General features: G+C 55.3%; 2 protein-coding genes across 6 annotated transcripts in view; both read right to left on the reverse strand.

Moving 5' to 3' along the window:
- Positions 1–214: 214 nt before the first annotated feature.
- Positions 215–4,071, reverse strand: LOC142033409 (uroplakin-3b-like). The gene is made up of 6 exons (XM_075033344.1): positions 4,003–4,071; positions 1,512–1,661; positions 1,189–1,408; positions 1,011–1,087; positions 673–793; positions 215–406 (listed from the first exon to the last, which is right to left on the reverse strand). The coding sequence occupies exons 3-6, from the start codon at positions 1,329–1,331 to the stop codon at positions 223–225; spliced, it is 525 nt and encodes a 174-aa protein (XP_074889445.1). The 5' UTR covers positions 1,332–1,408; positions 1,512–1,661; positions 4,003–4,071; the 3' UTR covers positions 215–222.
- A 1,054-nt stretch (positions 4,072–5,125) lies between these two features.
- Positions 5,126–21,232, reverse strand: part of DTX2 (deltex E3 ubiquitin ligase 2) — a 41,709-nt gene continuing 25,602 nt past the window's right edge. For 2 of the 5 annotated variants that reach the window (XM_075032536.1, XM_075032532.1), the window contains exons 5-11: positions 16,791–16,922; positions 9,349–9,393; positions 8,308–8,378; positions 7,487–7,645; positions 7,238–7,399; positions 6,442–6,531; positions 5,126–5,812 (exon numbers count right to left, since the gene is read on the reverse strand). In XM_075032536.1, coding sequence (XP_074888637.1) covers positions 5,588–5,812; positions 6,442–6,531; positions 7,238–7,399; positions 7,487–7,645; positions 8,308–8,378; positions 9,349–9,393; positions 16,791–16,922 — 884 coding nt within the window. In that variant the 3' untranslated portion in view covers positions 5,126–5,587. The remainder of the gene's footprint in view (positions 5,813–6,441; positions 6,532–7,237; positions 7,400–7,486; positions 7,646–8,307; positions 8,379–9,348; positions 9,394–16,790; positions 16,923–21,232) is intronic. The other 3 variants (XM_075032533.1, XM_075032534.1, XM_075032535.1) reach the window with 3 other exon arrangements.

Genomic DNA, 21,232 nt, shown 5'->3' on the forward strand with positions numbered 1-21,232 from the left:
TGGCCCCCCTGTTACCAAATCCCGCCAAGCCGAGGTCCTGGGTGGTTTTGGGCGAGACCCGGTGCCCCTATCCGCCACAGGTCCGGCGCTTCGTGGCCGATATCGGGGGGCCTGGTAAACACGGCACCAAGCTGGTGCGTGAGCGGGGTAGCGGGCAGAGGAGGGGGTGCGTCGTCCCACAGCCGGGCAAGGAGGAGGCAGTTGGAGACGTAAAGTGAGAGTTTACTCGGCAGGACAGGGACCGGGAGGCCGGGGGGCAAAGCAGCCCAGCCCCGGGGGGCTGCACCTGCAGCCGGGGGGCAGAGGCTGGGGCAGGGCCGGGGGGATGTGGTGAGTCCTGTAGGACCTGTGGGAGAAGGTGCCGGTTCCCGAATCCCGGCGGCACAGGGACCTCCACGCCTCGGTGCTGCAGGGAGAGACAAGCAGAGGCGTCAGGCGGGGTCCGCGGGGCTCTGCCGGCCCCCCCGCACCCACCACCGCCGAGGGGCCCTTTCTCCTCGCCAAACTGTGACAAACCCCTGATTTAAGCAAAAAAAAAAGGCTTTTCAAATCTTCAAAACATCTCCGTAGCTCCATCTCTTTGCTGATGGGGCCGAGGAGGGGGTGTTCTCCCAGGGCGCCCCGTGGACGCGTCCCCCCACCCCGAGCGCGTTCCCCGCGCAGCCCCCGTACCCCACGGCGCCGAGCGCTGCCGCGGCCAGCACGGTGCCCAGGCTGGCCAGGATGGAGGCGACGACGACGGCGTCGCTGCCGCGGCGCGCGGGCGCGGGGTCGATGGTGCTGGGGCTGCCGGCTGGAAGGAGGCGGGATGAGGGATATGGGGGGGACACGGGGGGGCTCGGGGATGGTGCGATGGAAAGGGGAGGGGTAGGGCGGCCGGGGGAGATCGAGGACCGCTTCTCCCCTCGGGGTTTTGGGGTGACGGCATAGGGCCGATACCGTGCCACGTGCCGGCACCCCAGCCGGGTGGGTGCAGGGGACTCGCGGGGGGACGGCAGTGCCGCCGGTACCTCTCCGCAGGAGGATGGGGTCGGACCACCTCGTCTCTGCTTTGGGGCCCTGGCAGCCCATCACCAGGAACTTCACCCTGCGGGACGGGTACGGCGGTGACACCGGCGGGGACGAGCACACCCTGGGTGGGGAATTACCCCAGCCGGGACCTGGGGGGATCCGTCCCTCTGGCCTTACCTGTAGGGCCCCGGGGAGGGCAGGGGCCCGTTGCAGGGGTCCCGGCCACCCTGGTCCCCACATGCCGTGTCGTCCCCAACCCTGAGGACGGCCGGGCTCGGTGCCGAGCAGGCGTACGCGGCCGCTGGCGTCTCCAGCGTCATATAGGAGCGGGCGGCGGGCAGCCGCTCGTACAGGGGCACGTCGTCCCGGGATGGAGGGTTTCTGAAGGTGTCCGAGGCTGTGCGGCACAGACGGGGGGGGGGGGGTGAGCCGCTGCGGCGAGGGTCCCCCACGTCCCCCCGCCAAGGCAGGGAGCACGTGCCGGAGCAGGAGGCGCTCACCGTTGGCGAAAGCCACCACCAGCCAGACGGCGTCGGAGGCGTCGGCGTGCCGGTCGAAGACGCAGCAGGGCCTTTCCAGCGCGAAGGTGGTTGCGGTGAGCTTCCCCGGCAGCGCCGCGGGGGGCACGCGGGGCACGTAGGGCAGCAGGGCTGGGGGAGCCGGCGGTGGGTGAGCGGGGGGGACCCCGCGCTCCGCACCGCTCAGTAAGAGCCTGACCCCAGCTCGCATCCACGCTGAGCTCCACGAACGCCGGTGCCGGCACGGCGGGGGCTCACGGGGTGCCGGCGGTGCCAGCACCAGGGGGACAGCACTGGTGTGGGGACCCCCCAGCCATACCCAGCCTCATAACCCCCTCCCTGGCACGAACACCTTTGAAAGACCCATGGGGAAAACACCTCGCAGCCCTACCGAGCCCCCCGTCCCCCCAGGGGAGTCACCCAGGCCCGCGGCTGCTCCCGTCCCAGCCAGCGCCAGCAGCACCCGTGGCAGCTCCATGGTGTCGTCCCGGTGGGGCTGGATGCGCTGCCCCGCTCCGCTCACCCCGTCCCACTGCCGAGGGGACGAACCGCCCCGTGAGCCCCCACCGCAGGGACCGCCTGTTCCGAGGTGCCAGACCCTCCCAGCCCTGCATTCCTGCACCGGCTCTGCCGGCCCGGCAAGACCCCACGGGCAAAGGGGGCTGGCTGCACGTCTCGGCTCACCAGCTGGTCCCAAACCCCCCCGGTGAGCCGCCCCACTGGAGCCCAGAGCTGAGGCACCGGAGCGGGCTGGAAGGATGCAGGGCACAAGCCTGCGATGTGAAAGGGTAAACTGAGGCACAGAGGAGACTGGAGCCGCGTCAAGGATGGGTTGGCAAGAGCCAAAGTCTTTGTCGGGGATATGGGGGCAGCTGGGCAAGTTGTCCCGCACCCCCATTCACCCCACCAAGACTTGATTCCCTGCGGGTGCCTCGCGCCCACCCGGCCCCCAGAGCCAGTGCGAGGGGTGAGCCCATGCCCGGCTGGTTTTGGATGCAGCCAGCCTTGCCCCAAGGGCAGGGAAGCGCTCCAGAGCCATCACACCCTGAACTCGCCCAAATCCTCAAGTGTTTAAGGCAAACGGTCCCACCCAGCACCAGGGGCACGGAGGTACCCAAACTCCAGGGCCACCCAATGCTGACATTTCCCCATCCATCCTTCCCCCTCGCTGGCAGCCATGGTCCCCCTCCCTGGGGAAAGGGTCCCCAAGCCCTCGGGAGGGGGCCAGGCTCAGTGACCCTAGAATGGGAGCTGCCCCACAGCTTGGGAGCCCCCCACTGCTGCACCCCCCCCCGCCAGCTGCTCTCCACGCAGAAGGATTTGAGTGCTCCTTCTCCGGTGTTTGCCAAGGGCAGCGGCTGCCTATTCCTGCGTGGGAGGGGACTTCCCCCCCCTTCCCGAAGAGGCCGGGACTGGCAACTTCAGATTAAGTGGAAATGGGGCATTCAAAGATTACACAGTCCAGCTGCAGAGGGGAAAATCAGGCGCAGCTGCAGCCTCCATCCCTCCTCCCCTCCCTGCCTTATTCCCCTCTTCCCACCCAGCAATACCTGCCCCGGGGTCCACAGATGCCCACAGGGACACGCCAGCCCCCCATCTGCCACCCCAGAGCCCTCCTTCCCGCTGCCCGGCGGGATGCCAGCGGCCGGGTGAGGGAGGCAGGATGACACAGGGGGACAGTGAGTCACAGTTTCAGCTGCCGGTACCCGCTACGGGGCCAGCATACCTGCGGGGTCAAGGCTCGGCTAATAATAACCATCCCGCTGCAAACAGGCTTGCGCTGCAGGGCGAAGGGAGAAACCCCCACCCTGGGTCTCCAGCCAGGGCAACCCAAATCTTTTGGTCAGACCCGTCCAGTAGCATTATTAAGCACTTATTTTAGGCCCTGTCCCCTCCCGGCTCCAACCGGCACCACGGCATCGCAGTCATGCTTTTGCCCCACGCTGCTACCGCTGCCCCAGGGCAGAGAGGGAACCGACTTCAAAGCATCCCCCTGTGCAGCAGTGCCCGAGCACCGGGCCCTGCTGCTTTCCACCCCTTTGCCGCCTGCATCCCCCTGCCGCAGGGGCTAAGCCGTCTCAAGCTCAGCACGGACACTGCCAGGATTTTAGGAGATGTCTCATGTCCTCATGGCAGAGGACGTGACAGGCAGGGATGAGCCGCTGAGCCTGGCCAGCTCACGCCGCGGTGCCCCAGCCCTGGACCAGCCCAGACACGGGGCGGCTCGAGCTGATTCACGCACATGAGCATCTGCCAAAGATGCCTTGGGCAACGCTCAGCAGGAAATTCTTGCTTTGTACAGGGCTGGGTGAACCCTGCTCAATTTTTGCTTCAATTGTTTTGATTGCTGGAAGAACATGATCTGGGGATACAAAGCTGAGGTTTAAACTCAAAACCTTCCTTTCGCAACCAGGGCGGGAGAGGAGCAGACACAGCCCATTTTTGTAGAGCTCAGCAACACACAGACACATACCTGCTCCACCCTAGCAGCTTCCATTCTTGCAGCATCCCCAAACTTCCCTGGATGTTTGAGGGTCTTCTCCCTAGAGCCTGCAGCAAGAAAGTAACCAGGAGGCTGCAAGCACAAGATAGACGCCGGGGAAAGCTCCAGCCCTTGACAGCTCTGAAAATCCTTTTGTTTGTATATCGGCATGACAAAACTGCCCCTCTGCTGGTCTAGGACACGTTGGTCCCAGGAGGATGCCAAGACAGAGCTACCACGGAGCACGGCCACATCCCAGATCTCCCAGGAAGGAGGTAAAATGGCAGATGGCACCAGGGCCTCGGGTGTGCCAAAGGGATTTAATGTGGGCAGAGCTCCAGGGACTTGCAGCTGGTGGCCGCAGGGAGGGGAACAGCGAGAAACAGCTCTTAGAAAGAGCTTCAGCTACCAGGTGACAAGAAGCCTGGGGACAACGTACAGCAAGGCCACCAGGATTGAGGCAATATCCCCTCGGCAAGGCGCTGGCACTTGTAACAGGCAGAGTTCATGGTGCGGGGACTGTGCTCCCACCCGGAGAGCATCCCTGCGAGCATCCTTGCATCACTGCCACCACCGCCCAGCTGGCAGCAGAGCCGGGGAGGAAGGTGGCCCGTCACCGCCTGGTGGCACCAGCACTCCCTGCAGCAGCAGCAGCACAAAGCACAACTGCCTCCTCCCTACAGAGCCTTCACCGGGCACCAACAGCCCCAAACTGCTGCCATTTCACCTGAGAGAAGGGGAAAAGAGGGGCAGGTCCTGCCCAAAGGGCTTCAGGGAGGATGGCAGCTCACAGCAAGAGCAGGGGGTTGTGACTTCCCCCAGGACGGACACTGCCCGGTCACCTCTGCCGGCACCATGCCCACGGACCACCAGGCTCCCGTGGGCGAAGCGCTGGCAGGCTGCAATCCCTGACCCCTGGGATCAGCACCCCGTGTCCTGCCCCTGCAAAGATTTGTGTCCCTCCAGCAGAGCTGAGCTTTTCCTCCTTTCTCCTGGCTGGATCGAGTGTCCCCAGCTCCGTGGAACAGGCTGGTCCCCCAGAGAGGGCCACCGAGAGGGGAGGCACCCCAAGCCATCAGGCAGCTTGAAGGCAAAGCAGCCACTCGCTGTGGAAATGAAGTGTTTATTACAACCAAGCAGAGATACAGGGGCAGGAGGGAGGAGGCTTCGCTCTAAGAGGTGCCTCAGAGACGGGGAGCTGCCGTGTGCCAGAGGGAGGCCTTTGCTTGCTTTCTACATGGTCTAGTAGGAACGAGATACTCTCCTCTCCCCATCCTGTCCCCAAGCGTTACTAGGACAAGGTCCTCCCTTCACAAGGGGATCTGTCACCTCAGGACCACTGCCCCAGCTGGTCCTGGCTGCAGCCATCAACCCCACCCAGAGATGCAAGCACCATTTCTACAAAAATATCCTTTCCTCCCAAAAAAGACACTGTGAAGAGCAGGCAGGGCTTCCGCGGTACAGTGTTATTGCTCAGTGTGACAGGCGGTCAGACACAGGAACTTAAGGCAACAGGAATAAGTGCATAGGTGGGCTCCCCGACGCGTGCACGGCACAGCCGGGACCCCATCCCAGCTCATTGTCTCAGGCAGTCCTCGGTGACACCCTGCGCGGCCAGCTCCGCCAGCACATTGTCCAGGTAGTTGGGGTCAGGATAGCCATGGCCACTCAGGTTTGTGTCCATCTCGGTCTTGTGGTGGATCTCATTCCACACCACCGTGTTGCTCTCACCGGTTGTGCTGGAGGTGCCCACTGTGAAAATCAGACGTCTCTTCCAGGCCACCCTCAGGAGCTCCAGGACCTGGAGATGGAAAGAGAAAAAACAAAGCTGGCCTTCAGCAGCTAGGAGACTTGAGCCATGAAAGCAGCTTGCCAGAAGCTTGACAACCTAAATCCCTGCTGTAGCAGGAGGAAACCAAAGATCCCAGCATCAGAAGGGATCTTCCTCACCTCCTAGTTACCCATGTGATTCCCCTGATGGGAAGGACCATTCCCTACACATGCTGGTCTTCCAGACTTGAAAAATACCAGCACGAGTTGAGGCAAACACACCCAACCAGAGGAAACAGGGATTGGAAGAGCCAGCAGCTGGACTTTCCAAGCTCAGCAGTTCTCAGTGCAAACCGTTGTAACTGCATAACCCAAGACAGGCCAGGAGTGTCTTCCCAAAAGATCAGATGGGCTTTTGTTTAATAAAAGGATGAAGGAGAACAAGTCTTCACAGTAAAAGCTGTGAAGAAGCACCAAAGATCTTCATGGGCAGAGGGATTACAAATACACGTAAGGAACAAACAACATGGACAACTACCATGAATAGCTGGTTAGCATCATGGGGACAGCTCCCAAAAGCGACCCTCTTGGGCTGATCCACCACCACAGGGCCAAGGGACAACCTGAGAAGGGTCGTGTTATCAAGGTGTGGTACCTTACCTTTCTGCCCTTCTCGTTGTCTGGTAGATAACAATAGCGAGGAAAGCCTCTTGCTGTGTATGGCATCCCAGGGTTGGGGTGCTCAGGGCCCTGCAAAAGACATATTTGGCATGGACACGCCTATCTTCATATGAGTTGGACAATCCCTCAGCAGCAGGATTTAGGATCAGCAGCAGGATTTGACATGGGCCCATCTCAAACCAGCTCTTCCACGTAAAAGGAGCAAGGTATTGCTGATGATGAGCATGAGGTATCTGACTTGTTCTTATGGGACATACGAGTATTATGGGTCCTCCAAGAGCGGGCTCGTGCTGGGATACAAAGGCAGCTCTTCAGATTACTTAAATCTTGGTGGGAGACAGCCCCAAACCAGAGCTTTTTCCACACGGTCTGATGCCACCCTAAAAAGACCACCCAGCTCAAACCTTTGCAAGCTCACTGCAACCACTGAAACCTCAGATGTGGGCTGTGAAACTAGACGCTGGGATCTCCCCACCTCGTGAGCATGGGCCAAGTCTCCTCCCTGCTTCATGCAGACATTAGTCTTTACTGCAGGTGAAAGGCTGTTGTAGACCCTGGGCCCACTCTCAAAGTGGGAAAAGATCTTTCATGGAGGAGACCCAAGTCACTCATACATTGAAGAACAGCCAGTGCAGCTGCTGGCTTGAGGCACCTTAGGCTGCTCAGTGACGGGCTGCCAGCAGATACTGTACTGGATCCCAGTACCTTCTGGGAGGGTCTCACAGTTTGTGCTATCTTGGCAGCAGCCGTACCTGCGAGCATGCTGTGCACTCACCTGAATGCCTCTGCTGATGTGATACACAATCTGGATTGTCCCACAGTCCTTGTGGCCAGGGAGGGACTGGGGGAAAGTGGAGACCTCCATCTTCCCTTTGGGCTGAGTACCAGTTTTCTCTCCGTAGATGGTTTTACAAGAGGGGCACTGCAAACTCCCATCCTGCAAGGAGAGAGAAGCAGGCATCAGAGCTCCACAGCTGAGTCACCCGGGCACAAGGGACCTGGTGGGGATGGGCCAGCTTGGTACCTTGTTCCCGTTGGAGTACATGGCCAGCATGCAGAGCATGTGGAAGGAGTGCTGGCAGTTTGTCAGACGACCAACTGTCTCTGGCTTGATTGTGCTGCACTCGCATGCATCGCTGTAACCTGAGGGGGAGGACAGCTTCTCCATGCAGATGATACAGTCCTAGAGTCCAAGACAGAAAGGAGAAAACCACCGTGTAGTGCGAGCATAGGCTGATCGTAATGACTGACCCACCAAGGAAGCGATCAAGATGCTTCAGGAAGGTTTGCCTTCAACTTTAATCCCTTCCATCGAGGTTTAAGGGCACAGAGACAGGTTTCCTTATCTGGCTGGTATTGCCCCACTCCACCACCTCCTGGACAGCACAGGAAGAGAGCTGCCATCAGTCAGAGGGGATGAGTGAGAACTGAGTATGGTTATGTCCTGCTCCTCTACAGAGCAGCTCCAGTGCAGGGTTTTGATCTCTGTAGTTTTGACCTCTATGAGCATTGAGAGGAGACCAAAGCCAAAGTCCCTCCCCTCCACCCCAGGCCCTGCAGCCAGCTCCAAGGGAAATGGGGACGCATTGCCAGGCTTAGCTATTCAACCCACACTGTCCTTTCTCTGTCACAGTCCTCTGATGAGGACAAGTCACCAGTTATCACATGTGGGCTTCAAGCAGTGCTGAAGCCTCTCCATCTAGCGTCAACAGTGCCACTGCAAGCAGCAGTATCTACCACATAGGATGCCCAAGGAAGGATGGTCGTCAGGCATTGCCATGATTTTCACAGCACCCCAGTGAACAGGCCACTGGGCAAGCCAGGGTTGCTTCACTGTCCTCTCACCTCGTCAGCAGGAGTGCCCTTCAGCTCTTCCAGGTACTTCTTCACCACTGCTTCTGGCTCGGTTGGTGTTGCTGCACAAGGAGAGAGATGAGAAAAAGAGAAGAAATCAGACACGACATGAGATATGATGGGCACGTGCAGGGTGAGCTAGAGAGAAGGGAGACAAGCAAGTCACTGGCCAGGACGCCAAGGAGAAAGGTTAGGGTTAGAGGGGGAGAAGAGGCTGTTCCAACTGATCCCTACACACCCTGCAAAGGCTTTGCTATCAGAAATGACTACCACTTGGACCGTGAGTGCTGCAGATGGGAGAACCCACTGCCAGATGTTGGTGCCCTGTGCCATACTCTTAGGGTCTGCCTGCAGCTGCTGCGCTCCAGTTCTCCCCACGTACCCCAAATGACACCAGCCGGGTCCCAGGTGGACTTTCTTTGTGCATACCAGAGGCCAGCTAAGATCAAACTCAACCCAAGGACGCTATGGTCTGTGTGGGAGAGATGATTACATCATTGTGTTGTCAAAGGAGAAAAGGCATTCCCACATAGCCTCAGCTGGCACCTGACATGGAGACCCAACAATACACTAAGCTTCAGGCCCTCTTTCGAGTACGGCAGAACGAGCCTCACATCCTTAACATAAAACAGTGTCCTCTCTCTTGAGCTTCCACATACTCATATCCAGCAAGACACAGTGCAAGTTACAGGGTATATAAAACACACCAGCTTTCTAACAGGTACCCTGTTTGCAGCACATGGCAGTGATATCTTCGCATTTTCCTAAACAGAGTCCCTGGTCCCCATCCACCTAGGCACGGGCACCCGAGCAGCCCACCAGCAACGGCAGACCAGTCCCCTGGGAGGTGTTACGGGATTAAGCAACAAACATCACACAACTTGGAGCCAGTTACCGCTGGGAGCATCGGCAGGCACCTCAACTCCCAGCCCATCCTTTTTGAGCTGCCCAGCAAGGCTTGGCTTAAGCCAGTGAGCATCGCACGCCTCCGCACGGCGCCCAGCCCCGGGTGAGAGGAGTTATGCTCCTTACCGGTCATCAGGCCCGTCACGGAGGCTGCCAGGCTCTTCCACCAGCCTAGGAAAGGAAACATTTGCACAAGTGACTTTATGACTCCACCCGGCAGGAGGCAATACAGAGATCTGTCACTTGGCCTGGGGGAAACCTTGCCCTTCCTTCCTCAGTCTACTTCTGGGGGACATCAGGGGAAAGCAGTGCTGTGCCAAATGGGCTGGCAAAGGCGTAGCTCTTCCTTTGCCATTCTCCATCCCAGCCCTGACTGGCCAGGATGGAGAGTGGGGAGCAAAGGAAATGCTAGCAGCAGCAAGACAGGCCACAAGCATCTGTGCCCAACACCCCAGAGCCTCACAAGGGAGTTGTACTCCCTCACTGCCCCAAAGAGCTTTGCTCTTAAGCTCGTTTCTAAGCCAGTGTAGGACGTTGACTGTGCTTTAGCACAGAGAGTACTGCTACTCCAAACTCCATGCTCCCAGGCGGATACAGAGCATCACCACGTGCAACAGCTGGGCATCAGAGCTGTAGCTGTACCTGCATGACACACACCTTCAGCTCTCTCTCCACCTCTCCCCCTCGCTGTAGTGCTTTCAAGGAAGATGGAGGGTTCACAAGCATTGCCTCTGTGGTTGAAAAAGCTGGGCATCAAGAGACAGCCACACTGGAGCCAGCAACGAGCTGTTTTGCCGCCCCAAAAAAGCAAAATCTGTCACCAGCAGGAAGGGGTGGGTGCTATTTTCTAGATAGCTACTTTCCATGATAGAGGCAAACATGGTGAAGCAGAAGGGAAGGACTACTCACACGCCACAGGTGTCATTAAACAGGCAATGACCTGGATGGCACAGATCCTGTATCACATAGGAGCCCCTCATTCCCCTGAACGCCAGCTCTGCAAGCGGCTAGTGCTGTGGGGGCACCTTGACAGAGAGCACTTGGTCACCCTGCAGCACAGACAGCTGGGTGAGATGCAACCAGGGAGAAGATGCCTTTTCGCTGCAGACAAGCTAGCTCGGGGCGACAGAAGAGAGCGAGGCAGAACACTAACGTGGGTGGAAAAATCATTTAGCTAAGGAAGACTGATGAACTGGGAGTTGGACTCTCGTAAATGAAAACACAGTCATTAAGATGAGTTATTTTCAGAAGGGGATTCCTGGCCATTCTGAAACACATGATTTCTGGCACCGGTAGCAGGAGGAAGGGATGACTGAGCACACAGAGCAAGACAAGGAGCCCAGGAGGTGAAGGGATGCTCCCTCCAATGTGCCAGTGCTGGGCAGAAGGAGAGATGCGTGACTTCTCAGGCAGAGCAGGGCTGTGAGGATCACTCTCTAGAGACCCCCAGCCAGGAAGGTGGTAACAGGATAAAACAAGCATTAAGCCAAAAAGCAACACGGAAGCAGGTGTTTTCCACTTCAGGGGCATGTCAAAATCCCCTGGAAAAGCATTTCCAAGAAGTGCCACAAGAAGAGCAGGAGACAAACAGGAACCTGGGCAAGCCTCAGCCTTCCAGCTCTCAGGCCAAGAGCTCAGCAGTGCCAGGAGCTGCTTCAAGGCCTCATCACCAGATCTCACAGGGAACGCAGCTCCTTGTGTTGTCTTTTCCAAAGGAGAGAAACGGGTCCAGGAATCCTCTCTGCTGGGACCTTGCTCGCACACAGCGGACCAAGAGCTGCCAGCCAGGAACGAGTCACGAGGGGATGCGATCAGTCTGAACTGTCTCAGCTCACTGTTGGAGCTCAGCTTTTATGGTGCCTGAAGCCCTCCCAGCTGAGTGTTCTGTGATGTCCCCACCCCAGGCTGGCAAACACAGGGTGGCACTTTCCACGCGTGGCAGCTGGAACCAAGCTCCGGTTTGCAACCGCAAGAGACCTTCATGGTCACACAGGAGACAGAGGCTTCAGGTTCTTCTGCTCTGCAGGTTTTGGAGACGACCGTGTGAGCAGGGCTAGCTGCTACCCACGGTAGCATGAGTACCCGATCACAATCACCACCGTGTTCTCATTCCTGAGGATCCCATGCTGCCTGCCAGACAGACCACCAAGTCCTTCTCCAGCTGAACTGTGTTTTCCAGGTGGCTCTTTTTGAAGTGACCTTCTTGTCTCCTCTGGCTATGGGCTGAAGAAAACAATGCCAAAAAGATGCACAGACAAAGTGGTGAAGACAGCGAGGGAAACGAGCAGAGAGGGTGTGTTACACCAGCAGCAATGCCTGCCCAGTACTTGGCAGAATGCCTCAGCTCACCTGCTCCCACCTGCACAGCAGATCTGAGCAGCTTTAGAGCAATTCACATCATTCAGGATGGTGGAGGACGCTCCTTCCCTGCAGCCCCTGCTGTGCATTTCTTTTGCTGTTGACTTTCCTTCCTCTGTAGCAGCTCAGAGAAACGAAGAGATGACTTGCCCAAGAACTGGCCAGGCTCATTTAAATCAAATCAATGAAAGGAGATAAAAATCCTGGTGCAGAGCTGCGTAAAAGTGAGGACAAGAAAGCTCTTGCAGAGTCTGTGGGGCACAGTAGTGACTCTGGGCAAAGCAAATGGCATTACACCACCTCAGCAGCTGGCGTTAGGATGGAACTGGGGGCAATCAGACAGGCAGAAGAGGGCGATGCAGCCTTCAGCCATCCTTAGGAAACCAAGGCCTGATGGGTTTGCATTGTGGCATCTCTGATTTGTTCCTGTCACTTTGCTGTGATAATGCTCTGATGCATTTAGATCCACCAAGGTTGCCTGGAGAGAGAAAGGGCTGGCGAGCCCAGATGCTTTAGAAAAAACTGTCCCCAGCTGCAAGTATTTGAATGTCCAGTCCCAAGGAAGCCTTTTAATGCTAAGAACTTAGTTTCAACAAGGGCAGTGAAGCCCGCACAGCCTTCCTTGCCTCTGAAGAGAGATTATTCCTTGGGCAGACCAGCACATCTGGCAGGCCATATCCCAGCAGCACAGGGCAGGAGCTAGAAGGCAGCTGGGAGGCACGAGCCACATATGCTTCAGCGCATGAATCATTTCCTTACTGGACCGTTTGCTCCATAAAAGTGTTTGCCTGCAAACCTTTGTTCTAGCCATCCCTTGGGATCATCAAAGCCTGTTCAGTCCCCAGAGTTTTCTGGATTCAATAGTGGATTGAAAATGCAATAGCAGAATCGACTGATGCCGTTTATCACCAGCTGGCCTAATGCTGTGCTATTGATTTATCTGGGATGTGAAGGAATGTTTACCATTCTTTCATTTACAAAGAGAGGAATAACAATTTTTTTTTTAATGCTTCCCCTTCCTCCCTGTAGATAGTAAGTTGCTTGCTGAAGCAAGGGCTTTCCATGGGCAACATCTAACAGATGTGTTTTGAATCCTTGCTCGGCAACCAAATGCTTGCAGCAGTAACATGCCTCCTTCTGTATCCCAAAATGAGCCATATGGTTAGCAGCAGACTTTTTTCTGATACCCTATGCAGGCCAGACACATGTTGTTTCTAGTTATTGTCACGGACAGTCACCCAACTCTTACCACCTCTGTCCTGTGCTCCCTGAATTTGCAAAGGCTGGACCTACTGGCCTCAAGCCCCAGAAGGGCTGTCCAGAGATCAGGAAGGTGAGAGGAGATTTGGTGTTAAAAACAGGTTTATCCACATTTAGCATTTCAGCAGGATAACCAAGTGACCAGGCTGCTCTGGTCATGACACAGAGCATCCCTGTTATTGCAGCCTGTCTCCTTCAGCAAATCACCCACGGGAACAGCGAGCTCCCCCGACTACGAGGGGCTCCCTATCCCACCCGTCCCATAGGCACTGGCACGGTCTGCCGACCCAGCTGCAGATGGACAGACATACAGGGAGCAAGCAGAATCAGCTGGGATTACCCCCCTTGCCTAGCCAGATCCTGCTTGTCAGAGAAGGACGAGCACGCTTATCTCCTCTCCCTCCGTACCGCAGCACTCTGTACGTGACTGCCCATCCCAGTGAGGACGTGCGGGGAAACCTCCAAGCCAGGGGAAAAGCGGACAGCGATCCCATCAGCTGAGAGGGTAACAAGTGGCACACCAGACCCAAACCACCACCTCCTCCTTTCAGTCCCCCCAAGGGCCCTGGGAAGGCAGGGGAGCCCTATGGTGGCTGGCTCCATGCCCGAGCAGCACGGCAGTGCTCGGAGAGAGCCGGACAAGCATTTGCCTCCTTCCCGGACAGCCGGCGGGGTCTCGGCTCGCTCCGAGCGGTGCTGGCACGAGGCAGCGGCTGCAGCAGCCCGCGGAAGCGCAGCACCGTGCCAGCCGGTGGGAAGGCAGCGCGGATCCGTCGGGATGGCAGACGCTGCCAGGCCGTGTGCCAGCACCGATAGCGCAGTGCCTGCCTGGAGACTACGGCTTCCCCGAGACCTGCGGCACCCACGGCGCAGCGCTCGTCTGCACCGCAGGCGTCATTGCCAGAATGGCAACAACGTTAACGAGTCCTGACTAATTAGCGCCTTTGTTTAACGTAACCCAGCTATTCACCAAGTTGGCTGAAATTCCATCAATGCTGCCTCAGCCCGTGTGGGGCCAGGGTTTGCAGCAGCAGGAGGGAGCAAGAAGGGGCTCGGCAGGGGTACGCTGCACCCACCACCACCTCTTTTGGCACCAGCTGGTTGTAGTCAGCACACTGACGGGCCGGCTCCTGGATGCACAGCTCTCGCTAGAGCTCTCCATAATGGAAAATCCTAGCGGGGTGTGGGAGGGCAAAGGGCACGTCATGCAAAAATTCACGGCACAAAACGGACCCATCTCTGCCTGTTGGCAGCTTCAGGGTCTGTAAAAGGAAATAGAACAGTCTGGCTGTAAGTCAGGCTCAGTACTTTCACTGCAGAGCAACGCTACTAAGCCCAGAGGGGTGTCGTACAAACACAGCCTGTTCCTAAGAAGGACCGAGTACTCTCTTCATCCCACAAGTCATGCACTCTGGAGGACTGGCATCCCTGCCCCCAGCAACAGGGATCCCGCTTTCTAAAATGAGGGGGAATTTCAGCAATCTAAAATGTAGAAAGGCACCCCAGCATCAAAAAGGGCAGAGCTGGCAAAGTCTCCTCTGCAGCACATCCTGAGCAGGGCGAGGACGGCTGGGACAAATCCTGCCATGCCAGATGGGAGAAGAAGCTGCTTGGTGCCCCGTCCCCAGACGCTGTCCCATCCCTCCTGCTGGTGTCCCCTCTCTGCTCTTCCAGAAGTGTCCTGGCCCCAGCAGGTGGCATCGGTGAGCTGGCAGGGAGGTGGCAGCCTGGCTCTGGGCACAGAGCCCTGGGGCTGAGCCAGCTGCCCGGACACCCCCGGGGGCCAAGGCTGGTGCCAGCCCTGCCCCAGCACACCCTGCCCTTGGCCAAGGTGCGGCTCAGCAGCCCTGGCAGGCAACACGCGTGTGCTCTCGGGTGCTGCCGCAAGCGCTGAGGAACCGGCATCTCGTGGAGGAAGAGGTGTTGCTGATGGGGTGTGTAACACCCAGCACGGCTACAGCCACCCCCCTGCTCTCCCGGTGGATACCTAACACGGTGTGCGTTGCTCTCACCCCCCAGCCCGTGTCCCATCCTCCTCCACCGCCCCGTTTCACGCTCTGCATTGCTGCTCTCCCCACCTTGCTCAGGAGTCACCAGACATATCGTCGTCCTATTAACACTACACCCTGGCGAGCATCCTGGTTGCTTGCACCCGCGTCTCCTCCGTGCCAGGGAGGGGCTGGATGCTGCGCGCGGCGCAGAGCCTGGTACCTACAGACCCCACCGAGGAGAAGCCAGCAGCCAGCCGCGCTGCGGGGTGGGGGGGACCGCAGAGGAGCGGGGCTGTGTGTTTGTGGCCACACCTTACCCTAAATACAGTTTCATGTCCTTAACCAGCAGCAGGTGACCAACACCAATGGCAGGCCTGGCCCTGTTTTTCGGGCTCCTCCAGCGACAGGGACAAGGCAATGCCTCTGCGGGGGGGCCTGGCCTCTCTGCAGCTCTTTCAGCACTGTTTCCAGGGCTTCCCCACCACCCAGCCCTCATCCCCAGCTGCAGGGGGCTGCATGGACACTGCCCGCACCGGGACTGGAATGCCAGGAGCCGCATTACCCCGCTGCCTTGCCAGCTCGCTCTGTGGAGCGAGATCCTCACCCAGCCCCTCTGCCACCCACCTCCGTGCAGCTCTTCTCCTTCACCTCCCATTTTCCTTTGCTCCTCCTGTTCTTCGCTGCTTCTCCTGCCGCCCCCTGCTTTCTCTTCCCCCTCTATCACACATCCTACTCCACATTTGCTCTCTCCCTCCTTCTCGCCGTTTGCATCTCCTCCTCCCGGCTCCCTCCATTATGCATTTCTGCAAGATGCCTCCTTCCACATTTAATTTCTATTTTCCTTCTACCACCCTTCCTGCCTGCTTCAGATGGGTTGGACCTCACTTCCCCATCAAGCACGAACTCCAAGGAAAGAAACACTGGCACCAGCAAACTCCCCAGACAGCCGGGTGCCTCTTCCCCTCCACCTCAGGGCTCTTCCTCTTTCTTAAACACAAGCATCTCCACGTTGAACATCCCCCACCTCTAGTCCCCCCTTCGCTTATCTGAAGGGAGAAGCACCTCAGGTTTGGTGGTGGCTCTGACCACCCCAGGACACCTGTGCCAGGGTTGGCAAACAATTTCTACAACTACACCGGGCTGGATTCACACCTACCCCCGCAGAGTCCCAGGGATGCCACACACACATGGGACCCAGGCTCTAAACTGGGAGCCCACAGACTCTGCAAGGGTGAGGGTGCAGGATGCCAGTGAGATAGGACAAGGAGAAATGAAGGCCCTATCCTGGAGGTGGCTCAGCTCAGCAGGAGAGCTGGGGTAACCCGGCCCTTCCTGCCAGGGCACGTCCACCTGAGAGAGCTCCATTCCACTCCCACACCAGACAGAGGTGGAGAGAACAAATCCTCTGCAATTCGACCTTAGAAAGCCCTGTATGACTCAGGGGCCCACTTGTCTGGAAGATGCTTCTCATTCCATGACTCAACCGTGACAAGCATGGCTCACAAGCAAACCTTCTCTTGAGAGCACATATAGATTAAATGCTCTCCTTGATGGTCCTTCAGCTTTCAGACTTGTCCCACCAATGAGTCAGAGAAGGTCGTGGTACATGAACGCCCAGGGCTCCCCAGGAGGGCACAGCCGGACCATGGGGGAGGCTGCAGGAGTCTCTGACACGCACAGAGAACAACTGGGCTGCTCCAGCTTTAATGACTGATGGAAACAAGCAGACCTACCACAGGACCAGGTCTACTTTATCATCTTATTTTACAGCCTGTCAGAGACCATCCAGGCCAGAGGAGACGCATCCTGCTTCTCCCCTTGGTGGGACAAACATCATCAGTCAAATCAGAAGAGCCAAGAGGGTGGGGGGAAAGACAAGAGGAAAGGAGGGAGGCAGAACAAGTGCAGAGAGATAAAGAAGGAGATGGAAGCAAATATCAGAGTTTGAGCAGGAACTACCTTTCTTGGACACTTTCCTCCCCTCCTTAACTGAGCTGTGTTTTTTAGTGGCTTTATGGGTGCTGGCAGCTTGCGGCACACAGGTGAGGTGCACGGGGAGTCCAGCGGCTGACATCAGAATAGCCGTCATGCCTACAGTGGGTACGAGATCAACATGCAGGAAGGAAACAACGGGGAAAACACATTCATTAAAAAAAAAAAAAAAACCTTTCAAAGAAAATTTAAAAAGATAAAATAAAACAAAACCCAAGCCCTTGATTCACAGGACATAAAACATCCAAGAGGCAACAGGGTTGGAGTCAGCACAAGGACAGGATCCTGAGGCTTTCAGAGGGAGGAGCCCAGGCAGTAAATTAAAGGAGGGAAATAAGGGCACAAGTCTCGCCCGTGACCCTCTGCGCTGGTATGTGAGCAGGACCCTCCTCTTTGCCTTAGCTTTAAGGCTCCTCTGGCATTTTGCATCTGCTGTGGTGCAAAGTCCTCCCGCTCACCGGAGCCCTGGAAGCAACCCTGACCCTGGGGGCCTAAAGGATCCAGGGCATCACCCAAACCCCTAAAGGTCCTGCTCAGCTACTCCCCTCTAAAGCTACATGTTTCAAAGGCATCGCACCAAACCGATCCCCAGAGTGCAGCTTAACTGCCTTCAAACACTGCAGCAGTGCTGGGCTGACCCTGGGCTGGAGCTGCCCCACTCAATCCCCTGCCAGATGAGCACCGTGGTGGCAGCCCCCCAGTTCACCCCACACTGTCTCCTCCTTGGCACTCCAGTTTTTCCTAGCACCCCCAGCCGCAACGCAAGTCTCACCCTCCCCCATTCCAGCCAGCTGTATTCATGGGATGCAGTTTGTTAAAGCTAATGAATCATTAAAAAGGACAGCCATTCCCTGAAGGTAAAATTGGCACACAGAGAGCTACAGGACTGATCATGCTGATCTAATATGATGTTTGCCCATGAAATACAGGCCAGTTACAAGTCATAACATTTCTAAGGTAGCATATTGCTCTTAAACTTACATTCAAGAAAACATCTGCCTTTGCTTTCCCAAGAAGCAACTTTCCCACCTGCCACAGCCATTGCCAGAACTAAAAAAAAAAAACAAACCAGCTCACGGATGCAGACAGACAGCAGACAACCTAAAAGTCAGCATTTCCCCAAAAGCTACCTCTTACAGCAGACCATGCAAAAACACATCCTAAAGGTGTGGAAATTCTTGCCAGCATCCTGCATGGTAATTCATGACCAAAGCTGAGATTTCTAAGGATTTTCTTTTTCAAGCCTCTGTTCAGCCAGGCTGGGAAAGGCAGATATAAGAGCACACTTGCTCAGGACAAAAATGAGGTACCTTGCCCACACATGACTGAAAATTGAGTTGACGGGAAGCATCAGCCAGCTTCATGTGCAAGTGGTAAGACTATTTTCTACCTCAAATACGCAACCAGTCAAGAACCTGCGCCTTGTGATTAGAAATCCCCTGTGCAAAGCCTATGTCAATGCCCCACAAGCAGAACTACCCTTACGCAGTGCTGACTGCATTTTGCACCTCCTTCATGTAAGGTCCAAGTACAATAAATATTCCAGAACCAGTTCAAGTCCTTTCCTGATATACAAAGTTGGATGCTTTTACTAAAACTTTCTCATCTAAGGACCAAAAGACAGAAGGAGTTTCACAGGATGGGGAGATGGGAACAGACAGATGAAGTAATTTCCCCAGGGTTACCCAAGAACCTTTGGCAGAGCTGGTCTGCCCAACACATGGTGAAACCACACACTTCCAAATGGAAATAGGCAACAGCAAACCAGGCAGCCACAAAGCACCCTCATTAAGTACCATCATTGTTGATCTAGATCTGAGGTGTAGCCCCCCAGTTCCCAGGAGCTGCAGGGCCAGAGAAGGATCCTCAAAAAATGCAGGCACCAAGTTAGTATGTCTCACCCTACTGACAGCACCGAGTTGTTCCCAGCAGGTACAGCCGAGGAGAGCCCCTGATGTTGGTACAAGCCAGCAGGCCTCTAACTGAACATCGAATCCAGAAATTTCACAATCAAAATAACTTCCTTTAAGCCTTGAACTAAAGACCGCAAGACTATTGTGTGCTCTCAACCCTGGCCTAAGCCAGCAGTCCTTCACTACTCCCAGTGAGCCTTAAGGAAGAGCTTAGATGTTCCTGTAACAAAAGCTACTTGTTTTTTGAATGAGTGAGTACAACTGAATACCTGAAGCCCAGCAACAGCACCCAAGCTGCCACCTACCTGCATGTGCACTAGGCAGGTACTTTCCACTTTCAGCAGGTTAAAGGACAGTTGGAGGTCTTCCCAGAAAAGCAGTACTGACTCACACTGATTAGAGAGCCCAGAGGAACAATATTCTGGAGACACAGGGAAGATGCTGGACCTCCCCACGGCTGGGGGAGATCATCTCGGACAGCCTGACCTCACCAAGGCTGCAAAATGCAATTTCCCAGAATTGGTACAGAAAAGGAAACAGTAAAGTTGTCTCCAAAACACCTGCTTCTAAGCAGTGCAATAGCACTGATTACAAAGACTGACATTTGAAAAGCAAGTCCAAAGACTAACAGGGATTATCACCACCTACGCACAGCTGACTGATAGGCAAATGCAAAATTAATGCTTTCTTCTTAAGATCAATACCATCTTGCTAACATTAACATGCAGAGCCCATTTAAAAAAAAAAAGAACACGACAGAAGCAGAGGCTGAACAACTGACTTCAGACTCTTAATGTCAGAGGACAAAATGTTGCCTTCAAAAATCAGACCAAGTGAAGAGCACGAGACACAGAACCTCAGCTGAGTTCAGTTACCATCTAACACAGCCCCTGCCATACCTGGAATAACATGTCCAAAACTGCCTGCCAGCACCATGAATCATCACAAAGAAAATAAACATTTACTCCAGGTACTTTCTCTCTTCCTGCAAACGCATCTACAACTCAATGCAAACATACAGCACAGGGCAAACGTGTGACCAGGAGAATTACCCCAACCAAATGTTCTACCATGGACAATCTTAAACCGGCCAAGAAAAGGTAATTTTCCACTTTTACCTTCTGCTGTCTTCAGAGACACACACAATGAATCATCTTCTGCAGATTCAAATCAAGAGAGCATTCAAAAAGGGTATGTTCTGGTGTCACATTGCTCTTCTGGCTCATCTCAAAACCCAGCAACAATGCCTCCTTTAAAGTTCTAACACAATACTGGAATCTCAGCATCTAACAATCCTCCCACAAGTTTGGTGACAAGAGTCCCCAGCAAGGGATCTCCTCTGATCTAAGCCTTACGTGGGAGTGTGTGTTCATACAAAGTCCCAAAACAATACACAGACACACATCACATCTGCAGATCGATTCTCCAATTCTGACCTGTGGACACAACAACTTCAATTCAGAACTTGTTGTAGGCATCTGTGGAGTTATGTCAGGAGCAAATGTGGCTCTGGACTTGGGTAAATTTTCACCTGAATGTGCAAGGGCCATGCTGCAACAAGATAAGCTTGCCTAGACCAAGACTGCCTTGGACACCCATGCAAGGGTTCCATACAAGGGCTCCTGCTGCTCACTAGCTACCCCAGGAACTTGAAAAAATATTATTTAATATGTTCAAACTTTCCATTGGCCACTGGGTTTCTTCCCTGCAAGGACTGCAGGAAGGAAGAGACAGAAAGCCTTGCTAAGCATCTTTTGGCATCTGATATGATTCTATGACTGCATGCAATAACCACACTCAGAGAACTGCCTCTTTTCTCTTGCTCAAAGCATCTATTTGGCCAGAGGTACAACGTTACTGACTCCTTGGGGTAAAATTATTTTCAGTGGAGATATGACAACATCGACCAGCTTTTCTCGGCCAGCCATGTAAATAAAGGACTTTTGTAATATCCTGTGCAGAAGCTGAGCATGGGAAAAACATCCTTACATAATGTAATGAGCATTGACCACACGCTTGCTCACAGACCCAGCCTAACACACCCCTCTGGTCACCAGGTCTGGCTACTGATCTGTTTTTGCACAGACCTCAGACTGGTATGCCTTTGGTTCCAGTCCTGGATTTAAGCAGGTAGAGGGGAAAGGGCAGAGCTTACCTTCAAATAGCATGAGATCTCAGAAAAGCACTGCTAATTTGTACGATTCTATCCACCAGCAAAATTATTCTGTTTAGTATGTTCCTAAATGCCTCAGCTCTAGGAATCATGCAAATGAGAAACACTCAGTTTCATTTAACAAAAAAATAATTTCCAGCCTTCATCTTAAAAATAGCATTAGAAGGGCCTTCATATGACTGCGTAGTCCACCCCCCAGCCCCGAAGCACACCAGCTAAACTCCATTATTCCCAAGAGATGTTAGTCCAGCTGATCCTTAAACACAAACACTGTGGTTCAACAGTTTGTTTAGACCTCTGTTCTGCGTTTCACCATACTAACC

This window comes from Buteo buteo, chromosome 7 (assembly GCF_964188355.1).
Source record: "Buteo buteo chromosome 7, bButBut1.hap1.1, whole genome shotgun sequence".
In the NCBI taxonomy this organism is placed as follows: domain Eukaryota; kingdom Metazoa; phylum Chordata; class Aves; order Accipitriformes; family Accipitridae; genus Buteo; species Buteo buteo.